We start from the raw sequence: 24,347 nt of genomic DNA on the forward strand, positions 1-24,347 counted from the left end.
GCCAGCTTGAAGGCCTGTGGTACATAGCCGATTATTAGAGATGAGTTGATCATATTAAGATTGAAGCATTAATTAATGGCAGGACTTCTTTGAGCAGTTTTGTAGGAATGGGGTCTAAAAGACACATTGATGGTTTGGAGGAAGTAATTATTGAAGTTAACTCAGAAAGATCAATTGGAGAAAAAGAGTCCAAATGAATATCAATGGTACTAAGAGTAGCTGTAGATAATATTACATCTGTGGGATGATTATTGGTAATTTTTTCTCTAATGATAAAAATTGTATTTGTGAAGAAGTTCATGAAGTCATTACTGGTTAACCTTAAAGGGATGGTTGGCTCAGTAGAGCTCTGACTTTTTGTCAGCCTGGCTACAGTGCTGAAGAGAAACCTAGGGTTGTCTTATTTTCTTATTTCAGGGACGAATAGTAAGATGTTCTGGCTTTGCGGAGGGCTTTCTTATAAAGCAACAAACTATTTCTCCAGGCTAAATGATGATCCTCTAAATTTGTGACACGCCATTTCCTCTCCAGATTACGCGTCATCTGCTTTAGGGTACGTGTTTGAGAATTATACCACAGAGTCAGGTACTTCTGATTTGAGGCCTTAGTTTTCACCAGAGCTACAGTATCCAGAGTCGTACGTAGTGAGGAGATAAAATTATTAACAAGATAATCGACCTCTGTTGGAGTAGCGTTCAGATAGCTGCTCTGCTCTGTGTTGGTATAGGGCATTGAAGATGATAACAGTGGGTGGATTATATTCTTAAACTTAGTTACAGCGCTTTCAGAAAGACATCTACTGTGATAAAGTATACTCTCCACTGCTGTGTAATCAATTATTGTAAATGTAACGATTACAAACAATACAAAGACAGCCGGGCCAACGATGCCATGATTGAGCTAACTTTGCGGGCATCGGCGATGCCACTAACTAACACTATGCAATAAACATTTAGAGTTTTATACCTTTTTGTTTTCCACAACAATTTTGAGACATCAAGCTGTGGCTTGCACAAGCATCTGCAGCCTCATTCCGTTCACCATAGCAAAAATACAGTTCCCGCTTTGTGCCATTCGCACTCTATTACTGCAGTCAGTATGTCTGAAGGTAGGAGGCACTGAACAGATTTGATGGAGGCAGTAAAAACTGCAATGGCTGTGAAAAAGGAATCGAATGTGGTAATCCTACAGATGCCATAAAAGCACACAAGGCACTCCTCGAAACGTGCATCTCTCATTTTCCAAAGCTGTTGTAACCTTTATCCTCTTTATTTCCGAACTTACCAGCTAGGCCAACATTTACAGTCAGAGCGGAAAATGTATTCTATCTGCAGACCATCCAGTATTAGAGGGAGGCCTTTGTTTCTCACAAATTTAATCTCCACAGACTTATTATCACCCCCCAACACACACACACACACACACACACTCTGTCTCCAATGACATTGAAGAATCCTCATGAAAGCCAACCCCTCCTCTTCTAATTCACCAGCTATGCGTTTGGAGGAGAGGGTGTAGAAGAAAAGTAGGGTTTACATCGGTTTACATTGGCCTATTGAATTTACTCATTTTTTCCAAACAAAATATTTGAAGTAATTGTGATACAACATTTTGCAAAAGTCTTGAGCTATCCCTTTTTTTTCTTTTTCAGTTCTCCAAGTTTAACTGCTTTTTCAGGTCCGTCCTTGTATTTGCAGAATGATGTTTTTCATGTGTTTGTCTCAGAAATGGTCTCTGGCTATCAAGAAGCCATTCTTAAGGAAAGGAAAAAGGTCAAACAGGCTGAAGTATGCCAAATTACACAAGAACTTGACTAAAAATCATTGGCGAATTGAGTGATGAATCCTAATAAAATATGAAATTTTAAGTTCAAATTGTCATCAATATCTATGAAGGCAATCAGAACACAGGTGGTTGTCTACATCTGTAAGTGACGGCATGGTTTTAACAGTCAATAGTCAGTAAAGTACAGATTCAGTGCAGTAAAGCTATACCTGGATAGAACAGCACACAGTGAAACACTATCAGTCATGGACTGAGTCTGGACCTCAACATTATTGAGGTCATATTTTTCATTTACTTCCATTTACTTAGTGAAAAATAAAGAAATGGTGGGTGTATATATCCACCTTTAAAATCTTAAGCTGAAAGCCACGTGCACAACATTGTTAAAATAATATTTTCAGTATTTGACATTTTCATGTGATTTTTTAATAATGGTTTGCAGCTGCAGGAGTAAAATACAACACAGCAACATCGAGAAACTTTTCTCTGTCAATACAAAGTATGATGCCTCTGGGCACCTGTCAGTACCTGGAACCAGCTCAAAGTCTGTGCACTACAATGCTTAAATAAACTTTGATTTAAGGATTTCAAAGGTGCTAACTCCAAATACTGACAAATATTTCTTTTTATTATAGACAGAATACTTTAAAATTCTTTAATTAAAGTCTGTAATCTCATATTTTTTCCCTTAATGCACTATGACCTTTGCAAAAGCAGGAAATCATTCACTGGAATACTTATAAAAGGGTGTCAGTAAATTCTTTAACCCATTTAGGCATGACAGTGTTTTAAACACACAAAGAAAAAAGATAATTTTAAATAAAGTTTGAATTCATCTTTGTCTTCAGTCATCTGTGGCGTCCCTTCTTCATCCAAGCCTTACCACCGTCACGTCTTTCACACTACAATAACTTATCTGAAAGGCAATACGCTTCATATGTGTTAATAGAGAATAATAAAGTTTGGTGAAGCAAGAGAAGCCAATTATCAACAGTCTGCTTAAAAGCTTAGAGGTGGTCACACATATTAAACAGACGGCCAGCATGAGAAGCGGTGCAGATATTTCATCAGTCAGATCTGAGATATTACTGTTGTCACTCCTAACTAACACAGAGCTGTGTTAGTTAGGAGTTATATTTCAGCTCGCTTCTACCATCTATTTCCACATATGCTGATTTCCCTCCATATCAGATATCATTAAGGACGGGAGTGAAGTGAAGAAAGGGATGCCAGATCTGATGCAGACTATTTATATTCAGGCAGCTCGGGCTGATCTGAGTAAAAGACAGGCAACAAATTCAGGGAGAGCTCTGCACCCCTGAGACCTGATATAATATATTACTTATTGTGTATAATTCAAATAGCCATCCATCTCTAGTTAGTCATTCCGCTTGCATCAGGCCTTTCACATTCATTATCATATCAGTTAACACGATTTAATGCAAATGGCTCCACCCAGAAGCAGTGCCTACATATCAATTACTGACAGACTGTTGTGCACGACAAGAGTTATTATGGTAACAATGCTGAGTTAAATTGCACCTGAGAGGAAGTGTGTGAATGCGAATGTCAGGCATGGATAAGACATTACCCGGGAACATGAAGAAGAGGAATGAAATGTTTTGTCCCCACTCTATTATTCTATAAAGGACCCTTTTGGCACTTCATGAGCCTCCAACCAGATGCTAACTCAAGGGGATCCTACATCTCAAATCAATGTTATTTCAACAAATGGTGATGAAATAACCTACACTCAGAACCTCTACTGGTAACTAGATTGCCACCCACTATGTCTACAGAAGAAGAAGAAAAGAGCACAGAAATCATTAAGTCTCACAGCTCAGGATCAATAGCTGCATACAAATTGTGCTCATGCCATTTGCAGGGATATTTATCTCTACAATTCTCTTGCCCCCCAGGTATGAAACCTATACGGCAGTTTCAGTCCTAAATGATACATCCATCAACTGGTGAGCCAAAGTGACAGCTGATGTAAATATAGCACATGTAGACACCTTTATTTCCAGGACTCAACAAATAATATGTTTTGAAACAATGACAATATCATTTTCAGATGCTTTGTTCTTGTGAGATTTAAAGTGCAGGGATGCATGCTTTTACGAGTTCATTTGTGCTGTTGTGCTCTGTGAAGAGTTGCAACTAGTTCTCCCCACTGGGACTTTTTTTTAAGAATGAACCGAGTCCTAGAGGGCACTGCATTTATAAGCAGATGGTGGTGGATTCAAACTCCCACAGGAGATCGCTACAACATTTATTTCCCTTTAGAAAAGCAGTCAACCTAACAATGAAAACGAAGCAAACGCCAGAAAATAATGCCTCTCAAATGGCGAGTCAGCAGCGATAACTGCAACATTCTCATCCCACAGCGAAATGAGTTTAATGTATGAGGGATGTATATGTCAGGAATTGGAACAAACCAGAAGAGAGACAAGTTTTTTTCCCCTTCTTTCATTAAATAACTGCAGAGGTCTGATATAGGTTACATTATCTTTGCTCTAAGTACAATTTTCTGCAGAGGTAAACTCTCAGTTATCCAAGCCTGCTGATAAAGTGTCGGCTACACATGGGTAGATACTCCCTTACCATTTTTGTCGCTGATACGTTCTCCCTCGCCTTACCGTGCCTTTTTCTGTTTTGTGCACCAGTGGGCTGTTTCCATTTTGTTGGTGCCATCATCAACACAACACCAGACCAAAACCAAAAATCTATCCTCTATACTCTTTGACTCACATCCATATGAGTCTTCGGAAGTCTTTGCATTTTTCACCAAAAATCATTCTTTAAAAGGAATCAAGACTTTGTTTTTTTTTTTTCCATGTCACATACTTGATGCTGTTACAAAAGTTTTTAAAAAAAGACATCAGCATATCTGTTTGGGTAAAGCTGGCCAAAGACAGTCGAACAAAGACTGGACTGGACAAATGTTTCTGATGTTTGTTGTCTTATCTTCACCGCCTGTAAATATCTCTCAAAACTATGAAACATGTAGTTTAAAAAACAGTTTCTGATGCCTAAGCTGTAAATTACTACTTTGCCCCAAATCCTCCAGAATACCCCTTGGATATAAGGGTAAAATCCCGGCTCAGTGCAGCCACACATTCCTACTGGTGCGATCAGCCAGTGAAATTTGCCTCCTCAGCACTGGTGACTGCTTCATCTTTACCCCGTGGCAATAACGCCAAGTCGATTGCAACTGTTCATGGAAATTTAGTAGAATCTTTGATGGATGTTTAATCATTTATGAGCATGTTAGAAATGACTCATGCTCAGTACTAAACTACAATCATTCAAAGAAAGTACACAGTTTGACAAGTTTAAGTTAAAAATTCATAGAAAATAAAGAAAGACAGATAAATGAAATCAGTTTTTGTATGTTAATCTGGAAGCTTTGAAATTGGTTTTTGCATGCTGTCACGTTTGTGCAAGTAATTCCTTAGTTAAAGCTCAAGCTTTTGTGTCAGGGCTGAAACAGCCATTCTCAAAGTCAAGAGGAGAGCAGCCCACTTAAAATTCACAAATTCCCACAGGGCCCACCCAATCTTAAATCTTCACTTTAATCAAATTAAGAGAGAAAAACAATTTCCTCGAAAATGTTATTCAAAAAGCATTAAAAAAAACCCACACAGGCTGTTAGCTATAAATCGCAATTGCAACCCAGTCATATGCAAAGAGTTAAGGCAAATATGTAACCCACCCGCCACTGGGACACAAACGTCAATACAAGAGCAGTAATTAGGCTTCTTATTCACTTTTTGTATAAATAAATCCATTTATATAAATATGTAACTGAACATTATACACAAGTGAAGATGAAAGGGTCTACAATGTCAGTGGGAGCAAGTAACATTTAAAATGGTGATCTCAGGCACACTCTGAGTGTGAGTACAGAAGCTCCACCCACCTGCCATTCAAAACTTCTGTTTGTGAGCAGCAGCCAATCAGAAGAAAGTTAGCAGGAGGGAAGAGAAAGAAAACACCTCTTTTCAGCTAAGAGATAAGTGAGGGGCTATTAAAGATAATTAAGGATTATTCTACTAGAAACTAGGACTACAACTGCATAAGTGGAAATTAGCATAACAGAGCGTGTTTAAGGTGAGGGAGATGGTCACAAAAGGATTTATAAAGTAAACTTTTTGAGTCCCAGAAATCTCAGCCAAACACACTACAGGCACATTCACTGTTACTTCAGTAAGTTTCATATTAGGCTGATTAAATGGCACACTGCATCCTGCTCTGGATATAAATTGCAGGCTGTAGCATCATCCAACACTGATATAATTGGTGTGTGCACAACCTTGGCAACCTTGTGTTCTGCAATATATAAAACTTTGTTTATTAACTGGGAAGTTTGTTTGTCAAACCTTTATTTGCTGATAAGGAACCCTGTTCCTCACCTTTAGCAACAAAGCTGCATACAAAGCACAGGTCTATTTTATGGTCTACTGTGTCACAAGCTCATGTTTGAGCTTATTTATGAGGCATAATGTCATACATAATTATTCAGAGTAAACCTAAATAAAAGCAGACAATTCTAAACAAAGATGCAGCTCAACAACAAAATGCAACAATGACCTGTTAATACTGTGCTAGAGCCAATAGTGTCCTAAACCTGACCAACTACATCCCTTTTTACTCACTAATTACAAAGATTTCTCTTCACCAAGAGTGTAAAACAGATTTGAATGCTCAAAGCAAGACATCAGATGCTATCTTGATAAGGTGTGTTGATGTTTTGGAGAAAATTATGTCAAGATACACTTTTAATAAATCACTGCAAAAGCTGAAGTTTTCCATGATTTAATTGTAGTGCCTGATGATGTCAGAATGAGAGACTGCATCCCTAAAGTCTTTGCTTTGAGCAAAATACCGTCAGAGCTGTCAAAACCATGAACATTTTTTAATTAATAAAATGTTATCAAAGTAACAAATTTGCATTCATCTCATCTGCCAGTGTTCAAGTGCTCAGACATGCTTTACTCTCTATATTCAAACTGCTATATGGCTAATGAATGAGTTACTGCAGTTGCAAACGAGGAGTTTTTCCTTCTCTTTACATTTTCCCTCCCATTTTTAATTCATATGTATTGGGAAGGCTCGACTCAGTCCTGTGCACAAACAGAATTTTAAGAAATAGCAATGTGGTCTGGTTTCAAACAACTTTCCAGAACCTGTGATCTGCAGAGATTTCAAGAGAGTTGGAGCAAAGTATGAACACGGAGGAGCAGAGGAGAGCACAGAGACTGGGAGATATCCAGTAGCACACAGCCATCCGCACTAGGCATACATACAAAGCCAATTCCAATCTCCAGATCGCCAAAGAGAGAATGTGTAATTAGCAGAAAAGAGGAGGATATCAGAAGAAGAAAGAGAGCTTCAAATATTTAAAGAACATGTTCAAAGACAGCAGGCAGTAGTAAAAATGTCTTTTAACTTCATTCAAGCATCCACATTTGATTCACAAAGATGCTTTAACTCTGTTAATCTTCTGCTTACTAAAACAGAAGCAGAAAGACTCTGTTGGATTAAATGATAGAAGATTCAGTTTTGCAAGTATTCTTCTGACCGCAGCTCTGAGCTGTGAGCTTATGCTAAACTAGAATATCAATATCAACACAGTAACTGAGTTTTGTGTTTAAACTACGTGAAAATATTAGTTTAAATAATGTGTATTTCACACTCACATTCTCCAACCGTTTCCTAGAAATGTGTCTGAACTCACTCTGTGCTTACTATATAGTGGTCTATTGAGTTTTATTGAGTTAGCTATTTTGCAGTGCTGTCCAAATGTTTAGTGAGTATTGCTACACCATATATAGTGTCCTCAAATTACCCTGCAGTGCTCTGTAAAAGTAGTGCAGAACCAATAATCAAGCTTTTTAGACCATTATGAGTTGCACAGAAGGGAAAAAAAGGCAGACAGAAAAGAAAGTGCATCACAACATAAACTCAATCCAAGAACAGGTATTTAAACATCATTTGTAACACTTCCTTGTTCGAATCCTGGCCAGAGTTTGTCTGTGTGGAGTACTACAGCTTACTGCAAGTTCAGGTCTGACGGCACTAGCCATTTCAAATCCAATCTGAAGACCTACCTATTTGTCAAGGCTTTCACATCTCTCTGACACCTCTTATTCTGTTTTAGCTATTGTGGTCTTTTATCTCATTGGATGTTGTTTGCATGTGCATGTGTATACATGTAACTTATGTTCACGTATGTGTGCTTGTGTGTGAATGTGTAAATTTTTGTATATGTATGTGCATATTTGCATGTACACATTTTTTTCACAAACAGATATGGATGTCTTACAATGTTTTTGTATAATGTTTTCATCTTATCTATTTTAATTCTTTTCATTATATTATCCCTCTGTTCAGCACTTTGGCCAACACTTGATGTCTTTTAAATGTGCTACCTGACTTGACTTCTGGGTCCAGACTCTGTTTCACGTCCCAAAGTCAAACAAACACTGTGGCATTACTGAGAGTTACAAACGGTCTAAATTCTTTCATCTTTAATAAAATGATCAGTGTGGTTGCTCTACCAGGTGTAACAATTAAGTTTAACATCCAAGCATTCACGAAAACGGAATTTATGAAATTTAAAGGAGTTAGAAGTTAGCATGAAGTTAGCTCGCTAGTTTCCATCTAAGCATCATATACCATGTACTGACTGAGAGACTTCTGAAAAAATTCAAATGTACAGCTCTGCTTTCACTTCAGACATAAATTAAGACAGAAAACTAAACAGTTGTGACTTTTGTAGGGTTACTGAAGTTAGGCTAGCTGGTATATAATGATGTGCTACGTGGTGGCCAGCTACACAGCTAAGGTTAGCATAATATGAACACATTAGCACAGTGAAGCTGGAGGATGAAAGCTAACTTTTTTCCAATCGATAAAAGTTCACATGAGAGTTCCCAATGGTTAGGGACAAATGTAATTGCATGGCAGGATGCTGTAAACAGACCAAACTTTAGTGAGTAGAACAACTGAGATAATCTATCCACAGGTTAGTAATTAAGATACCGCTTCATGGGCTGGGTTGTAGTTACCATCGTAACGTTTTAAAAACTGAGCTTTAAAATGAATAGTGATGATAAAAACCAAGAGAGGCCGGCAGTGATCACTGACTGTTTTAGGGACATGTTCAGATTTAATAGAGCAAGATACAAAGCATTAAAACAGGTTAAAAACACAACAGCCTTAATAAACACAAAGTAGTTTGGACCCGGAAGCAGGTTTCGTCACGTTATCACTTAAAGACTGGATTCCATAGTCTTCATGGATGTGAGATAGATGAAGTGCAAAGAATAAATTGTTATATGAATGCAGTAAAAAAAAATTACTTGTAGTCTAAAGCGCCATGAGTGGTCCATAAGACTAAAAAAATAAATGTGACTACATTACATTGTTAAAAGAGTAGGAAAAAATATCTAACTACTCAAGTGTGTCAAATACAAAAGTTACTGCAGCTGACACCCACATAGCCATTTTCAAAAGCTGGACTAATACACTCTTCAAGTGGCCGGTTATTTTATCTCACATGAGTTAAGGTGGTTCACCTAGAAAGTGTATTTAGCTACACCTCCAATTATATTATTTAAACTGCAACCTTGCACATAAAAGCCCTCTAGCTACCCCTCTAAAGTGACACTAATTAGACAGAAACCAGCCAAAGGGGGCTGCATTATCATGCCTTCCTATCATCTGGGTACCTGTGTGGGTGAGTGAAAAACAAAGAATTTAAAAAAAAGACTGGTCACAGAGTATACTTCAGCTGGACTGCAGGCTTCAGTGATTGGCAAAATGTCTGCGTTTCCCAAATGTGTCTCTATCATTCACATTAATGAATCGCCCTTACCTTGTTGAGGAGGCATAAAGGGAGCAGCTGCTCGCTTCCCTGAATAGCAATTCAATTAATCGGTTATATTTTAAAAGCTTCTGTGTAGTTACAGCATTTTTGAGATGCTTTAAAAGGACACTGGGCTTTCAGACATTTATATTATACATCAGTGATCAATGAGTATGATGTCCTTTGCCTTGAGGTAATGAGTCTTAAGCAATTATCCCAGTGAGCCAGTAGCTCCCCTTCCAAGCCGCGGAAGGTTTTCTAGCAAATACCACAGTTGATTTCACTAATTATTTCCTGCCTCTCTGATTGAAGGTGTGTTAATTAGTAAAATCAGCTGGTGGAACGTTTGGCTGGAGTGAAACACGCAGAGTCTACCAGAAGACCGGACTCGTCTCCTTTAAAATGAAATGCTGTCCTCTGTAACCCAAGCCAAATGATAAATATGGCTGTGCAATGTTAAAAGGTTCCCCCCCAAACCCTTCAAGAACAAAAGATGCATCACCATCCCAGAAAACAAACAGCAGACTACTTTATCTCATCTCTGATTTCATTCATCATGACACAGTTTTAGCCTTGCAGGCGAGCTTTCTCTGTAAAGCTGATAAGTCACTTCGGCTATTGCGCGACATTTTTTTTTTTTTTTATTAAGATTTACTCAGCTGTGACTTTGGCCTTCATATTTTTGCTCACCCTTTCAGGTCCGTCCTCAACTATTTTTCTCCCCAAAACAAAAAAACACATCAGAAGGAAATTGTTCTCTTTTCAAAGAGGAAGGGGGAGGTCTAGCTTTGCAAACAAACAAATTCATCAGCTATTGACATTTGAGATATCAAAAGTGACATAAACGAGCTGCGGACACAAAATTCTCCCGACTCTCGCGCAGGATTATTGGAGTCTGAATTACCTCTGGGACACCTTTACGTTTCACATTCACTCACTGTTTATGTTCATTTTCACTCAAGGTTTGTTTAGGCTCAGGCATTAAACTACTCGTTTAAGGTGAGGCACGAAAACTGTAGGATTTGCAGAAACGCATCTGCAGGCTTTAGTATGCGCACAACCGCACGTCTCCAAAGACAAAAGAGTCAGAATGAAATTAAAGCTCCTACTGCACAGTTTCTGTCTCCCCTCTCCTCTCCTCTCCTCTCCCAGCAGAGGCGAAACAGGATACAGCAGCTAACCCTCTTGCCTTCAGAGCCCCCTGGGCCTTCTAACAGCATGTAGTCAGTGGGAAATAATCTTACTAGAACACTGGTTTACCAAAACAGCCCAGATAGTTAGTGCTGATCCAGCACTCCAAGCCAAAACATTACCCACTCCAGAAGAACATCTGGGTCCATTCTTCTTCTTCTCACAACAACACACAAGGCTGAAGTGAGCTTGACTCGAGCACACAGAGCATAACATAAAATGCATGAAGATTACACAAACATGAATAATAATAATGAACAATGTGTCTCCCACACATTGTTCGGATTAAGAAACGTACTTTAACGATATTAAACAAGTGTTAGCGTGACGACTTTAGATTTTACCCCCAGCATGCACTTCATCGCTGTAATGACATCTTGAACAAACAGTGTCCTATCACCATAACTGATCAGTTATGCAACACCAAAAAATGCCGTTTTTGAACAAAATGACTGTCTTCAAATAAAAAGTTACTTTCGGCTGCTGCCGTATTCACATGGGGTAATCACCACAGCGGGTAGCTCCGCATGTTTGATTTAGCAGATTTTGAATACTGGATTCCCTTCATGATGCAACCCCAGAGGGATTTGTGTCTCCTCCAGGGATCAGATGGCTATCAGTTTAAAGTCAGCTACACCTAATGCAGTAAAACCAGTAATGAGTCACTGGTTTTAAACTGAACTGATTAATCAGAAGATAAAAAAGAACATGAATAGAAAGCAGCTGTGTATTTTTTACACTTGCTTTCTCCTAAAACAGTCAAATAGTATCTGCATGATCGCTATGGAAGACATTTCTCCACCTACAGCAAGGCAAAATACGCCTGAGGGAATTGGTGGAGAGGCAGAAAAGGTAGAACCAGTAAGGATGGCTGGAAAGTTCTGATTTCTGGCTCACTCTGCCTCATCTTTTCACACATGCAGAAGGATCTCAGATCATTCTCAATGACACGCACCATAATGTGGAGCTGATCTGTAGTGTGGAGCTGAGGCCAAACAGAGGTGAGAGGAGACGGATAAAGACCAGAATGGCTGCCCAATAGAGGAAATCAGGCTGGAAATACAGGTGGATGCACATTTCACTGTATGAATTAGCTCTGTTCAGGTCATTACATTGTGTACACTGCTGCAGTAAGTACCAGCTGACCAGACTCTAACTCTACAACAATACTTAAAGCCATAGTTCATACAAGTCTCAACCTTTCTTTGACCCGAGGTCCAATCGAACTATAAAGTCTGTTAAAGGTCTCTCGGGCATTTATGTCCAAGACTTCTGCACTACTAGCTAATAAAATAAGGTACACAGTCAATAAATTGACTCCGTAGCTTTTTGCAGTGTAGCAGAAACACGGAGACGGATTTAGACAGAAACAGGATCTTCAGTGGATGTGTGCTGCTGGAAAGAAAACATTTACAAAAAAGATGAGAGGAGCGCAAGGGATTAGCATGCAAAGGATGGTGAGACTAAAGCGGCAGCATATTCAACACTTTGTTTTAGTACTGTCAAAGTTTTTCTGCGTGACTCAGCTGAAAACTGTCCCAAAAACTGCATATCCAAGAGACACTGTCTGGCCTGTACGGCTGCTGAGGCAGAAAGCGAGGAGGGAAGTTTGTGGGAAACATTTCAGCCCTTACAGTATGCCTCGCACTTGACTTGGGGGTGGGTGGGGCTGTCCTAATATCTGTATACATTTTTACATGACATAAAGTGTCCTACTGAAATATCACCGATACAATTCCTTTCTCTAACACACAATGACAAGACAAGCCCAGACATGTCTGAGAGTGAGAGCAGCTAGTTAGAAAAGTGTTCCCACTAAAGGTGGAAACAACAAACCTGTTTCAACAAACCTTGAGGCACAAAAGGACCGTTGAGTCTGCTATAAAGGCATGTAAGGAGGAGATGCTAGCAGCTGGTGATGCGTAACGCAAATGGAAACAAACGACTCCACCAGCATCACTGGAGCATTTGCCCGTTACTCTTTGTATGACAGGAAGAGCAAACAGCTGATTAAAAAGCTGAACCCACCATCATAGGCAGGAAATATTTTTTTATTTCAGTTTTATTATGCAACAACATTGTGCAGCTCCTAAACTTTACATGTTTCACTTACTTTAGTTACCGTTAGACTAAAGCAGCTGTGTTGTAGTTTGACTTTCATGATTTTCATTCAAAACACTACGTAAGCTTCTTTTGCATTGACAGTTAACTTATGCTACGTCGCTGTAATCCTCCTCCTGCTGCCACTTAGTTTTAATAGGTTCACATAATGACAGCAAACAGTTGGAAAAGAAAGATGGAAATTAATTTTATCTGCACTAATAAATGCTGCCGTCTATAAGCTGCAATCACAGATCTTGTTTCTTTTTCTACACTATCAGAAATATCTTTATCGTAATATTCCTCAAAATATCGGTGATATTACTTTGAGGCTACAGAAGAACGCCACGTTTACATGGATGTCATGAAAGACATGAGGCTCTTTGCTTTTGCATTACACACCTGAAACTCTGACATCCCTGTCATGCTGTATTTTGACTGTAGTAGCAGGTTTTGATAACAGTGATCAGAAAATGCTGATTTTGAGCCGAGTCTTACAAATGAAATGCTAAGAAATGGCGTGTTATTCAAGGTGTTAACCAGCTGAGGTATTTATTTTTTTAAATGCAGCCACAAGGATCAATTATCCACCCTTTCTGTTGTTTTTTTCTTGAAGCCTCTTAGTCACCACTGGCACATTCCTTAAACAAAGGAACTCTTAAGTATTCACATTCTGAGTGAGGAATCCAGGGTCTGCATTCAGTTTTTCACCCTTCTTTCCAAAAATGACCCTGTACTTGTTAGAGCTTTGTAATGGCCTACGAGGTGCCCCATACTTTTTGCTCTACTTTGCCTGCTTCACACAATTTTCTCATCCAAGGACACTTTGGCGTGTGGACCGAGGGAGCTGGCAATCACTCACTTCACTTCCACCAACAAGGTGAACAAGGAAAGCTAGATACATCACCATTAGCTGTTTTTAACCCCATTTAATGGATTTTCGCTTAAGGCGACCCTGATACAGTATAATGAATATTGCAGCAGACCCATAACTTTTCAAGCTTAATGAATCTGGCTTTCAGAAAATGAGGTACACTTGACATGCAAACACATTCTTCTCGTACAAGGTTATCATCCTGCACGCCTCACTTGTTCATTTAAACAAAAGCAAAAGAATGAAAGATTATCAAAAATCAGCCAGAAATCTCAACTCTAATTCCAAATAAAGTAAGATGTGATTAAAAAAAAAAAGGACCAGTCTTATTAAGACCTCACTGCGCTCTTTCTTCCTTTTTCTTTTTGTTTTGTAAGACTATTTTGTCTTTCATGGGAGCAGTAGTCTCTAATTTCTCCTGGGAGCCACAAGCTGCTGCTATCTCAGCTGTGTTTACTAATCTTCCCTCGACACCAATTTCTCAGCCCCGCAAAGTTAATACTGGTCCAATGTAAATAGCCTTATCTCATAAACTCTTGTTATTCCCCCCACCTTAGCTGCCCAATGTGATACATGGTTAGAAGTCAACACAAGGGGATTAAGTCAGAGAGGAGGAGAAAAAGACAAAAACTTCCTGTGCCTGTATCTGCGGTAAGATTATCCGCCTTAAATAACACGGCAGAGAAAATGTCAAGTTATAACACAATGAAGAAACGCTGCTGTCAATATACAGTGACAACATTTAGGAGAGGAAAATGAATAATACACGGGTTCTTGTGCAGGGCTGAAGGATGAGCGTCTAAGAAATGAGACAGAATTTGTCTCCTGGTCGACGGATCGATCGTGGACTGACGCTCACAGCCGTCGTGTGCAGATTACACTACCTGCCTCATTCCACCTGTGCAGGTCTGTTCCACTGATGGCTCTGGATTGTTGTAAATGCCATGGCAGTAAGTTTTAATTAAACCCGAAGGGAAAAGAATTAATAATCTCATTGCCTGCTGTGAACTGGATGGCGGCTGCAGGCAGATTCTCGCTCGAATGCTGATGATGTGTGGCTGAATGAAGAGTGATTTGGGATTAAATGTGAGATTTATCGAGTTCAGAAGTGTATTTGGATAACCACCTGCAGACAAGAAGTGATTTTAATGCTTTAAATCAAAACCACAAGTACCCGGCTTTTAAATTACCCCTGCAGGGTGTTTTTGACCGTTTTCAAAGGCTACTTGAGTTGATAGTTTCCAAACGGACAGAATGTTCCCTGAAGCCTGCATTTATTTCTTTTTAGATGATGTATCTGATTGTATCCTATCTTGTCATCTCTCCATCTGTTCCTCTTAGCTGCCCCGTCTTTATGTCTACCGAATTAGCTCTGTTCTACCAACAAATCATACCAGTGCTTTCTTTGAGGCTTAAAGAAATGGTTCCTCCTATTTAGTGTGCAAGTGCTCTCCCCATCCTCTTGTAAAAGGAACACTTAAATGTACGTCTGTGTCATGGATTTGTTGCATTCTCATTACCATATCACACACTGATTGATTGGTTAAACCCGAGGGAGGTCAATTTCTTAATCATATTCCAAGTTTTCCCCCAGTAGAAGTAGTTTACCGGAGAGAGCACTGCAGCCACTGGTATTTTATGCTGAGAAGCTGAAACAGCAATCTTCTCTTTGTCAGATCCCTGTAGGTATTTGTTAATGCAGAGATGGAGGAGCGCCTTATAAACTATGCATGCCATCACCCTCTGGCAACCACCAGTGGAGAAGATGATGGCAGGGAAATGCTGGTTTCCATTAGTCCTGTGAGGCTGGTTAACATAAAATTATCCTTGGGGTTAGCAGGAAGCAGATAAAACCAGGGTGAGGGCTTCATTAAATTTGATGCATAACGGACACAGGACATTTTTAAAGGCCGATAATGCCAGCCACATTAATACAAACAAGTCTATGTATTTCCCAGACATGAAAACAGGGCGCCTGTGTCCCATGCACGCTCGTGTGCCGTGTTTCAGTGTCTAAAAAAACTACAAAGTAAAGAGGACAGGGAACCATGAGCACAGAGTACTCACCCTTCAGCAGGTCAGAGTTGGCAGAAGGTGAACTCTGTGTCCTAAACAACAGCCAGTCAAAGTCATCCTCCTCTCCTTGGGTGAAGTCACACAGATTAGGGTCTGAATCCTCTTCGAACGTGCAGCCAGCAGCTAAAAGGTGAGAGGAAAACGTCAACTCAGTGACAGAAACAAAGTACATCAAGACAGATTCACCTCAAAGGTTAAAACTCCACACAGGTTAATACATAATTTTCTACTTTCATTGAAATCAACAGCCTATTTAGTGTTGAAGATTAATAAGAAAACAATAAACTAGATATTTGTTTAAGAAGCCATAACTAGAGAATGCAGCGGTTATTGTTTCAGCTTTAGTGTCATGGTAATTTTATGAGTCACAACTTAATGTGACCTGTTTTTTAAATTCCCCCCGGGACTTCTTCCTTTTATGGAAACTGGGAAAAACAAACACAGCTTCACAATGTCTTCCTCCTACATCTTCCAAGCTTAGCTGCCAGCCACAACTAGATGTGCATCAAAGCCACACTCACCACCTCTCGACACTTTCTGGCCAAATAAATAGCCTCAGCTCAGTGTTGATGCCAATGCCAACGACACAGCCCTGGTTTCAAGTAATAACTTAGGTGTAACAAATTGGTACAATAACTGTAACAGGGATTGCAACTTGTCTCTCCTAGAGTCGTTTTTTCACCCATAACAATTACAAAGATGTTTCACTGTGATTGCTACATTATTTGTGCTAAAATTCAATAAAGTGATCAAACAACACTGTTGTAGCAATTTGCAGACAAACTGCTGTCAGAAATCAACAATGTGACCACCAGTCACATTTTAATGCAGGCTCAACCCCATGTCGTTCTCAGTGTGCATTTCAAGCACACCAACTTGTTCTCATATGAATAAATTCTCTCCAACCAAACCAACAATAAGCCCGAGCCATGTGAGCGATAATTACCTCAAACTCGCACAAAAAGAAACAAAGCCTGGCAAAAGCAATGATTACCCCTGAATCTGAGGCGAAATACCCCTCCCATAAAGCATTGACAAACAAGACTACACATCCTAAAGCCCTTTCACAAAGGCATATACAAATAGCAATAACATTTGCAGAAAGCAGCCACTCTGGGGAATGTAGTGATTATAATAATACCTCACAACCTGCCATTCTATGCGCCAAAAAGCAAATTTTTTCAAATTATATTTAATAGCTATGGCTTTAATGGCCCTTGGGTCCAGAATAATGTGCTTCAGTTGTTGCTCTCTGCATCTGTTGCCATATTTCACATTAGTCCATCGGCATGAGAATTACACTCTAACAGTGGGCAGTTTGAACTGCTCAGTCATAAGACCAGAGGTTGTGTCAGTACTAATTGGAGCAGGACAGCACGAAACAGTCACGCTAATGACAGGAATAACCACAAGCAGGTTCTGAAGGTGACCCCTGTGATATACAACTTTATTGCTGCTCTTTTTTCTCTAATCCTCAATTTTGAAAAATGGCTTCAGTATGACAGGCTGCAGAGAAAAACACATGCAGCCTTTCTGTAGTGAGGAATCATAACTCTGTTACTATTGTGACCGCTCCAGTTGTTATAGTTAGTTAGTTATAGGGCAAATAATATTGTAGCATCTGATTTTTATTTTATCCTGTGGTTTCTGGGTGTGTGTGTGGGTGATTTTCAATGCTGTAGTGCAAATAATCAAATCAGAGGCTGACTGACTGTCACATCGAGGGCATTGATCCCACGACAGTGGAGATGACACTACTTGGGGAGGTTGATCAGATCAGTGCCATTCCAGCTTTTCATTAAATCTAAAAGCACTCCTGTTTCAGAATGAAAACTACCATTTAATAAATAAAAAAGAAACTTCAAAGCATCGCAGGACTTGCCCCAAAAAACCTAGAAATATTCCTGCTGTGTATCAACAGCTTGTCTGATAATTGACAGATCAGAGTTCCTTACAAAGGTGAGATGCACAGCTCTTTCTTGCAGCTTGTCGAACTGCAGCTACAACTCGAGGCTGCTGTTGGTGGCATCCTGCAGTTGTGAAGGTCGTCTCTAAAGAAATTACACTCACGGTCTGTTGGCTTTGCAAGTGATGGTACATCTGCTGTGATGGGCTGCTAGAGAGGAACGACCACTCTCCCGAGTGAAAAGACCATCCCTAACGTGACATCATTGACGAGTTAAAACTTGTGCTCCATGATGATGTAGACCACGTTACAGATCTGAGTCATTTTCACATACTTATTTGCTCTAAAAGTCTACTGTTGTAAATGGAGCAGAGGGTACTTCAACATGTATGAAAAGCAGAAAAGGTTGAGCATCAAAGCAGTCTTCTGTATATTTTTTTACAGCATAATATATTTTTTTAATTGACAGCATGTTGTGCTGTTTAAATTTGAGCTTACTGCATATTAAGTACTGAAATTAAATGGCACAAGTAGGCAAAGAGCACAGAAGGGGGTTTCATTCTGGCACGCTAAACTGCTGACTGGATCATCTGTGTCTGAAGAGGAAAACATGAGACTAAGCATAGTGCACATAACAATTTCATTTAAAAAAATTATAATATCCTTGTATTGTAGGGCAGCACGGTGGCACAGTGGTTAGGGCTATTGCCTCACAGCAAGATGGTCCTGTGCTCGACTTCACCATCTGGCCAGAGTCCTTCTGTGTGCAGTTTGTATGTGGTCCGATATGCACTTAGGGGGTTAGGTTAGTTGATGATTCTAAATTGCCACCCAACAATATGACTGTGAGTGCAAATGGTTGCAGACTGACGACCTGTCAGTCTGCAACCTGTCTGCGACCTGTCCGCCTCCTGCCCTATGACACTTGGGATAAGATAGATGTCATGTTGACAGCGTAAAAAATATCCTATTCTAACAGACTTCAGAGTATATAGGACCATTCTGATTCCTGAACTATTTTTGCGAAAATGAATAAATAGAATTAAAATGAACAGATTTCCCATTTCCTGGCTTAGATAAGGGAATATCTGATTTAAAAACAAAAATCAGGTTAAGGCACTAAAACTAAATTAAAGTTAACCCGCTGACTAATTTAGCAACTCAATCCTCTTCTCTTTCTTCCTGTCATGTGGCAAGCACCTCACAAAGGCAAAACAAATGTCCCAAACTACACTTGAAAACAGACAAAAACAACATTAACCATATAAAGCCACACTAGCAGCCATATAGTGGCATATTGAGACAAATAGATGCTTTGACGGACATGCTAACCTGCTTAAAGTACCATCCAGCCTTCTGATTTATAAAATTGTGTGTTGCTCCTGTCTTGTTTCAAAGGTTACCACCAGTCCAATTTATTGAACTGCAGCACAAACAAACACTTAGGGTGCCCTTGCCTACGGCCAGCCTATTACAATATCGCTACAGCCTTCACTGATTGTATGATAGCACAGGAGCACATTTACAATCATGTAAGCTTGGTCCATTGGGTGACGGTAGCAGCCAACCAGGAGGGGTGGGAGTGTGTGCATCACCCTCTGGGTTTGATTTATTGCCCCATGCTGGGCTGTTACTGCACAGATCTGCTGCTGAGGCCAGGGGTTAATTGTCCCGCACTGGGGTCTATTTCTAATAGAACAGCCAGAGATATGGGACCTGACACATCCAAACGCTGGCACTATATTATTCCCCGCTGCTTCAGTAAATGAAGCACACAGACTCCTCCCTACAAAAGTCTCGGAGAAGGAAGCCAAAATCTGAGGCCAGAGCTACCCGGGAATGTCATCTCCTTTAGAGCACACTGGGAGAGATCCAGCTCATCTATCATGACAAGCACTCTCCCTCCGCTGCTCCTTCTGGAGGACCGATGGATGTGCGGGGTGTCAGTGGCCATTTTTTTACCTGAATAATTACAGCATAATTTAGTGCACTGACCAGTGCATAGCTAGACACCGCCAAGGTTTGGTGGCTGAGAAAAAAGACTCATTTAAGAGCTTGAGCCACTGTTCATCTTGTTGTTGGCTGATGTATGTATTTGGCAACATTTCCATGTTAAGCATAAAATGAGATGTTACTACTTCTTGGATAAACACTTTCTAGGAATGACACAAATGAATAGAATAAATCAAGATAGACGACAACGTCCAGTCTCAGTGCTGAGGCTTTCCATTTTTATTACAAAGGAAGTGGCTGATCTGCTGTCAGCCCCTTCTTCTCTCAGCATTTGCAGCTTGCAGAACCTGCAATAAGGCTTTTTCTAAAAGATTTTCTTATGAATCTTCCATGTTTTTTATCGTAATCCCAATAATGTAAATTTTAAATGCATATTTAAATTCATAATAATTATTTATTTACTTGCCAAATCAAATCAAATGTTTTACTTTTTTGAAATCTGACCAGCCAACACCAGTCAACTGCTTGTTAAGGCAAATATCTAATCAGCCTGTCACACGGCATCAACTCAGTGTGTTTAGGCATTCAGACATGTTCAAGACGACCTGTTGAAGTTCAAACCAAGCATGCAAATGGGGATTTTCCAAGCGCAATCGTCTCTCAAGTGCACAGAGTGGTCAGAAAAAGAAAAAAAAGCTCAAAAAAGGAAACAGAGGCTACAATTCACCCCAACAGAAAACTTGAAAAATTGGCATCCATAATACTTTCTATCGTTAGCTCAGGCTGGTTGTGACGATAATGGTGTGGAGGATATTTTCTTAGCACACTTTAGACCAGTTAGTACCAACTACATATCATTTAAATACCACGGCCAACTTATGGATTGTTGCTGAACATGTCCATCCCTTTATGACCACAGTGTACCCATTATCTGAACACACCATGTCACAGAGGACACAACATCGCAAACTGGTTTCTTGAACACGACAATGAGTTGAGCACCCATTGTATTCAAATCGCTTACACAGTCACCAGATCTCAATCCAATAGAGCACCTTTGGGTTGCAGCAGAACAGGAGATGCACATCGCAAACGTGCAGCTGACAAATCTGCTGCAACTGCATCAATGTGGACTAAAACCTCTAAGGAATGTTTCCATCATAAAGAGTTAAGACAGTTTTGAAGACATATGGGGTTCAACCTAATACTAGTAAGTGCATGCTATATTTTAGGTATATCATTTGTAGAGCAAATGTCAGCTGTGATGAACTAGTTTTCAGGATTTAATACCAGTAGAAAACATAGTGGAACTGCTCAGTGGTGCTAAATCATCACTCTGTGGTTCTCTACATACAGCACAGCTGTGAACTGATGGGAGGGTCTGACCAATCGGGTGGTGATTTATAGACTAAAGTGAAAACGATTTGTGTCACTTTTTGGTTTCATCTCTTTGTTTAACACTAATCTCAGTATTTACTGTAGTTTACGCTTGATCTCCACAGATTAAGCCACAAATCAATCAATACATAACCTCTCTGACTTGACAGAAAACAGAACTAGCTTCAGATTTACACCGAGGAAGTGAGGAGCCGGGTTCTGTCAGAAGACGTATGTAGTGTGTCCTCCATCATTTCATACGGACATAAAAGAAGGTGAAAACTGGTTTGCAAGACTCTCCAATTTGGCACAGCATTCGGGCTGATACGTAAAAAATCTTCCCCAGCTTTATGTGAGCAGTAAATCATGTCTATGAGTCTCTCTCTGCTCATATCAGCAGTTAGTGTCACATGTAGCTCTTCATATTAGATTTGGTATCTCGCCCTCTGTTTACTTGTATAATCCCCCGCCTTGCTATCTAATTAGAGTGTCGCTGTGCACGGTGAATATTGTCAGAATCTCTGCTTATCCCTTTATTTGCATACGTTTTAGGCATAACATCGCTGGCCTAAGCTTCTTTAAAGGTACCGCTACTCTGACAAACTTTTCACTTGAATAAATCATAATCAGAAACACAAGCAGAAGAGAGTCCATCCTGAGCCACAGAATACCTAAGAGTTAAACTGTTGTTGGTATTTCAAGACCGTTAAACGATCAGTGGACAGCCATCAAAGTGAAACCTTAAAGTGTACGCCCTCTCTTTTCTAATATTTCAAAGAAGAAGAATGACACACTTTTGAAACCAGAAAGTAATCCTTTGATCTGAAACACTGCAGCTAACCTTTTCGCTCCTTCCGAGATTCCGTACAGAGAGTGAGCAGAATAAAAACTGCAGATTCCAAAAGGGCAGTGTTTGTACAGATTGTAAATTAGCAGCACTTGTTTGAGTACCAAATTGCCATATCGACCACTCACAGAGGCAGTAAAAATCTGTATGGGAGAACATTGGGGTAAATTAGCTCAAGTAATGTCATTCGGTTGGGTATATAGCCACATGACAAAAATTCTGGGACTCTTGACAACAGCTCAAAGGAGGCACAGAAATCCTTAACATTTTTAATCCTTTAATCCATGTCATAAGACCCCTGACCAGGTCTGAACCGCAGAGTCCTACCTGTGGCTCAGACTTGCAAAAGATTATAAAATATAACTATGCTAGGAAGTGAAAGAAATGCTAATAAATAGCATATTTTCTTTCAGAAAACAATAGACTGTGTTTATGGATAAAATGAGGCGACTGCAATGCTATGATACAGGCTTCATCACTGATGTGCAGCAAACAGCCAAATATCTGAAGGTGAAATTTGAGATTTGCACAGTATATCATCATATCACCCATACCTGCATGCACTATTAAATAAGTGGAAAAGTAAATGGAGCAATCATAAAGGAATATACACATTATGTGTCATAATGTGCTCTCTGTCCACTTTAGCAAGTCTATAAATGACTCGTGTAGCTCACAAATGGATTATTGCCAGCAGAGTTTTTCGTGGTAGTTTTGCACTGAGCAGCACTATTTGTAAAGTGGTGTTATTTAGTCTTAATTGGACAATCAATGATTGAGAGGATGTTTCTGCCCATAAAGGATCTTTCAGGGTCTTTTCACCTCTATTTATCTTGGCTTCAATATAGAGAGTTATATACTGCAGCACTCAGTCACTTTAGACCTTTACTGGCTCCCACGTATCATAATTTTCCACCACAGCTCAGATGTGAACGTTTTTTCCCCATAAACACGCAAGGTTGAGTCGGTAACATCTACAAGGAGGTCCCATCACTGGGTGTGTGTTGCTCTGTTTGTTGAATGTGTCGATGATATTTTCTTAGCTACTTTATTGATGTAGATGAGAAGATATTTGTTGTTGTTATGTTCCAGTACATATATGGCTCCATCATTCAGCCAGTTAGCGTAACTTAATCTAAAAACTGGAAAGAAAACAGGAATCCTAATTCAGTTTAACCTGAGATCCATCTGAAAAATGAAGATTCAAGGAAGAAATGCGACATTATAGAGTGTGCTGCATTAACAGCTGTTGTGAGAATGATTTAGAAGAAATGTTACCTTTGGACAGAGGCGGGAAAAGTTTCTCCCCCCTGATTTTACTTTTTATGTGAAGCTAAGACAGCTTGAAAGGTATCGACGGTAAACTTACATTTTACTGGCATATATGAGCGTGACATTGATCTTCTCGTACAATCCTCAGCAAGAAACTCTATTGCTGCAGGTGTAAAAACACCACTTTAACACACAATTTCATCAAATAAGATCCAAGTTGGCAGAAAATCTGCAATTACTCTTTCTTTTCCCTGAAATTCCTAGAATTTTATTTGGATACCCTTCAAGACTTGGCATTGCACGTGGAAGGTTTGATATCATGTGCAAAAAATAAAAACTATAATAATAATCAGAGAAAATGTTGAAAGAAGAATGATAAACACATGCAGCTGTAAAGCATTTTGGTCTTTTTTGGGGAGGGTGAAAACACAACAGAATTCAAAAACACTTGAGACCTAGCTGCTTGTTTATAACAAAAAAAAAAAAAAAAAAAAAAGGTTCTGCTCCAAAAAAAAGATGCGCATGCTTTGCCCTGCTAGAAATTGCAACTTCTACCCTTAATTATTAAGCAGCCCTATAGGTAATGAACACCAGAACCTATCAAATCATCCGGGAAATGCAGCCCGGCGAAGAGGCGAAGATGCTTGTTGTATCATCCACAGAAGGGAAACAAACTGTGCTGAGAAGCTGAGAGCTCTTCCACTCCACACAGAAAGCCTCATATGATTCTGGGGTGAGTGCACGTCTGGCTGGTGGGGATCCAGGTGGGAACGGGTGAGTAATACTGGAAGCAGTTAGGGGGGAGGAGAGTGGTTGATTTGCATTGCTGTGAGTGTGGCCCTATGCATCAGCAGGGGACAGGTATATTTATTCACTACAGAGACTCTCCTCGCCAGCACTCCCCTGGCTGCCTCTGAAAGCCATCCATCCCCACACCTGAATATGCAATGAAATCATCTCTCTGCCTCCCTGGGCATTAATAACTCAACCCTAGTGGCTGGATGGGCCCAGTCAGACACAGAGGGGACTGGAAGCAGATTGAGAGAAGAAAGGGCTGGAGATGGCAAACAGGTACCGCAGAGGCGCTCAGCTT

At 39.8% G+C, this 24,347-nt stretch overlaps 1 protein-coding gene across 4 annotated transcripts in view; it reads right to left on the bottom strand.

Moving 5' to 3' along the window:
• Positions 1-24,347, bottom strand: part of ptprub (protein tyrosine phosphatase receptor type Ub) — a 188,094-nt gene that overhangs the window by 115,750 nt on the left and 47,997 nt on the right. For all 4 annotated transcript variants that reach the window (XM_005744492.2, XM_005744491.2, XM_005744490.2 and 1 more), the window contains exon 2: positions 15,891-16,022. In XM_005744492.2, the coding sequence (XP_005744549.1) occupies positions 15,891-16,022 (132 nt within the window). The remainder of the gene's footprint in view (positions 1-15,890; positions 16,023-24,347) is intronic.

Source organism: Pundamilia nyererei, unplaced genomic scaffold (genome assembly GCF_000239375.1).
Source record: "Pundamilia nyererei isolate P.nyererei 1_Seehausen unplaced genomic scaffold, PunNye1.0 scaffold00144, whole genome shotgun sequence".
Taxonomy (NCBI): domain Eukaryota; kingdom Metazoa; phylum Chordata; class Actinopteri; order Cichliformes; family Cichlidae; genus Pundamilia; species Pundamilia nyererei.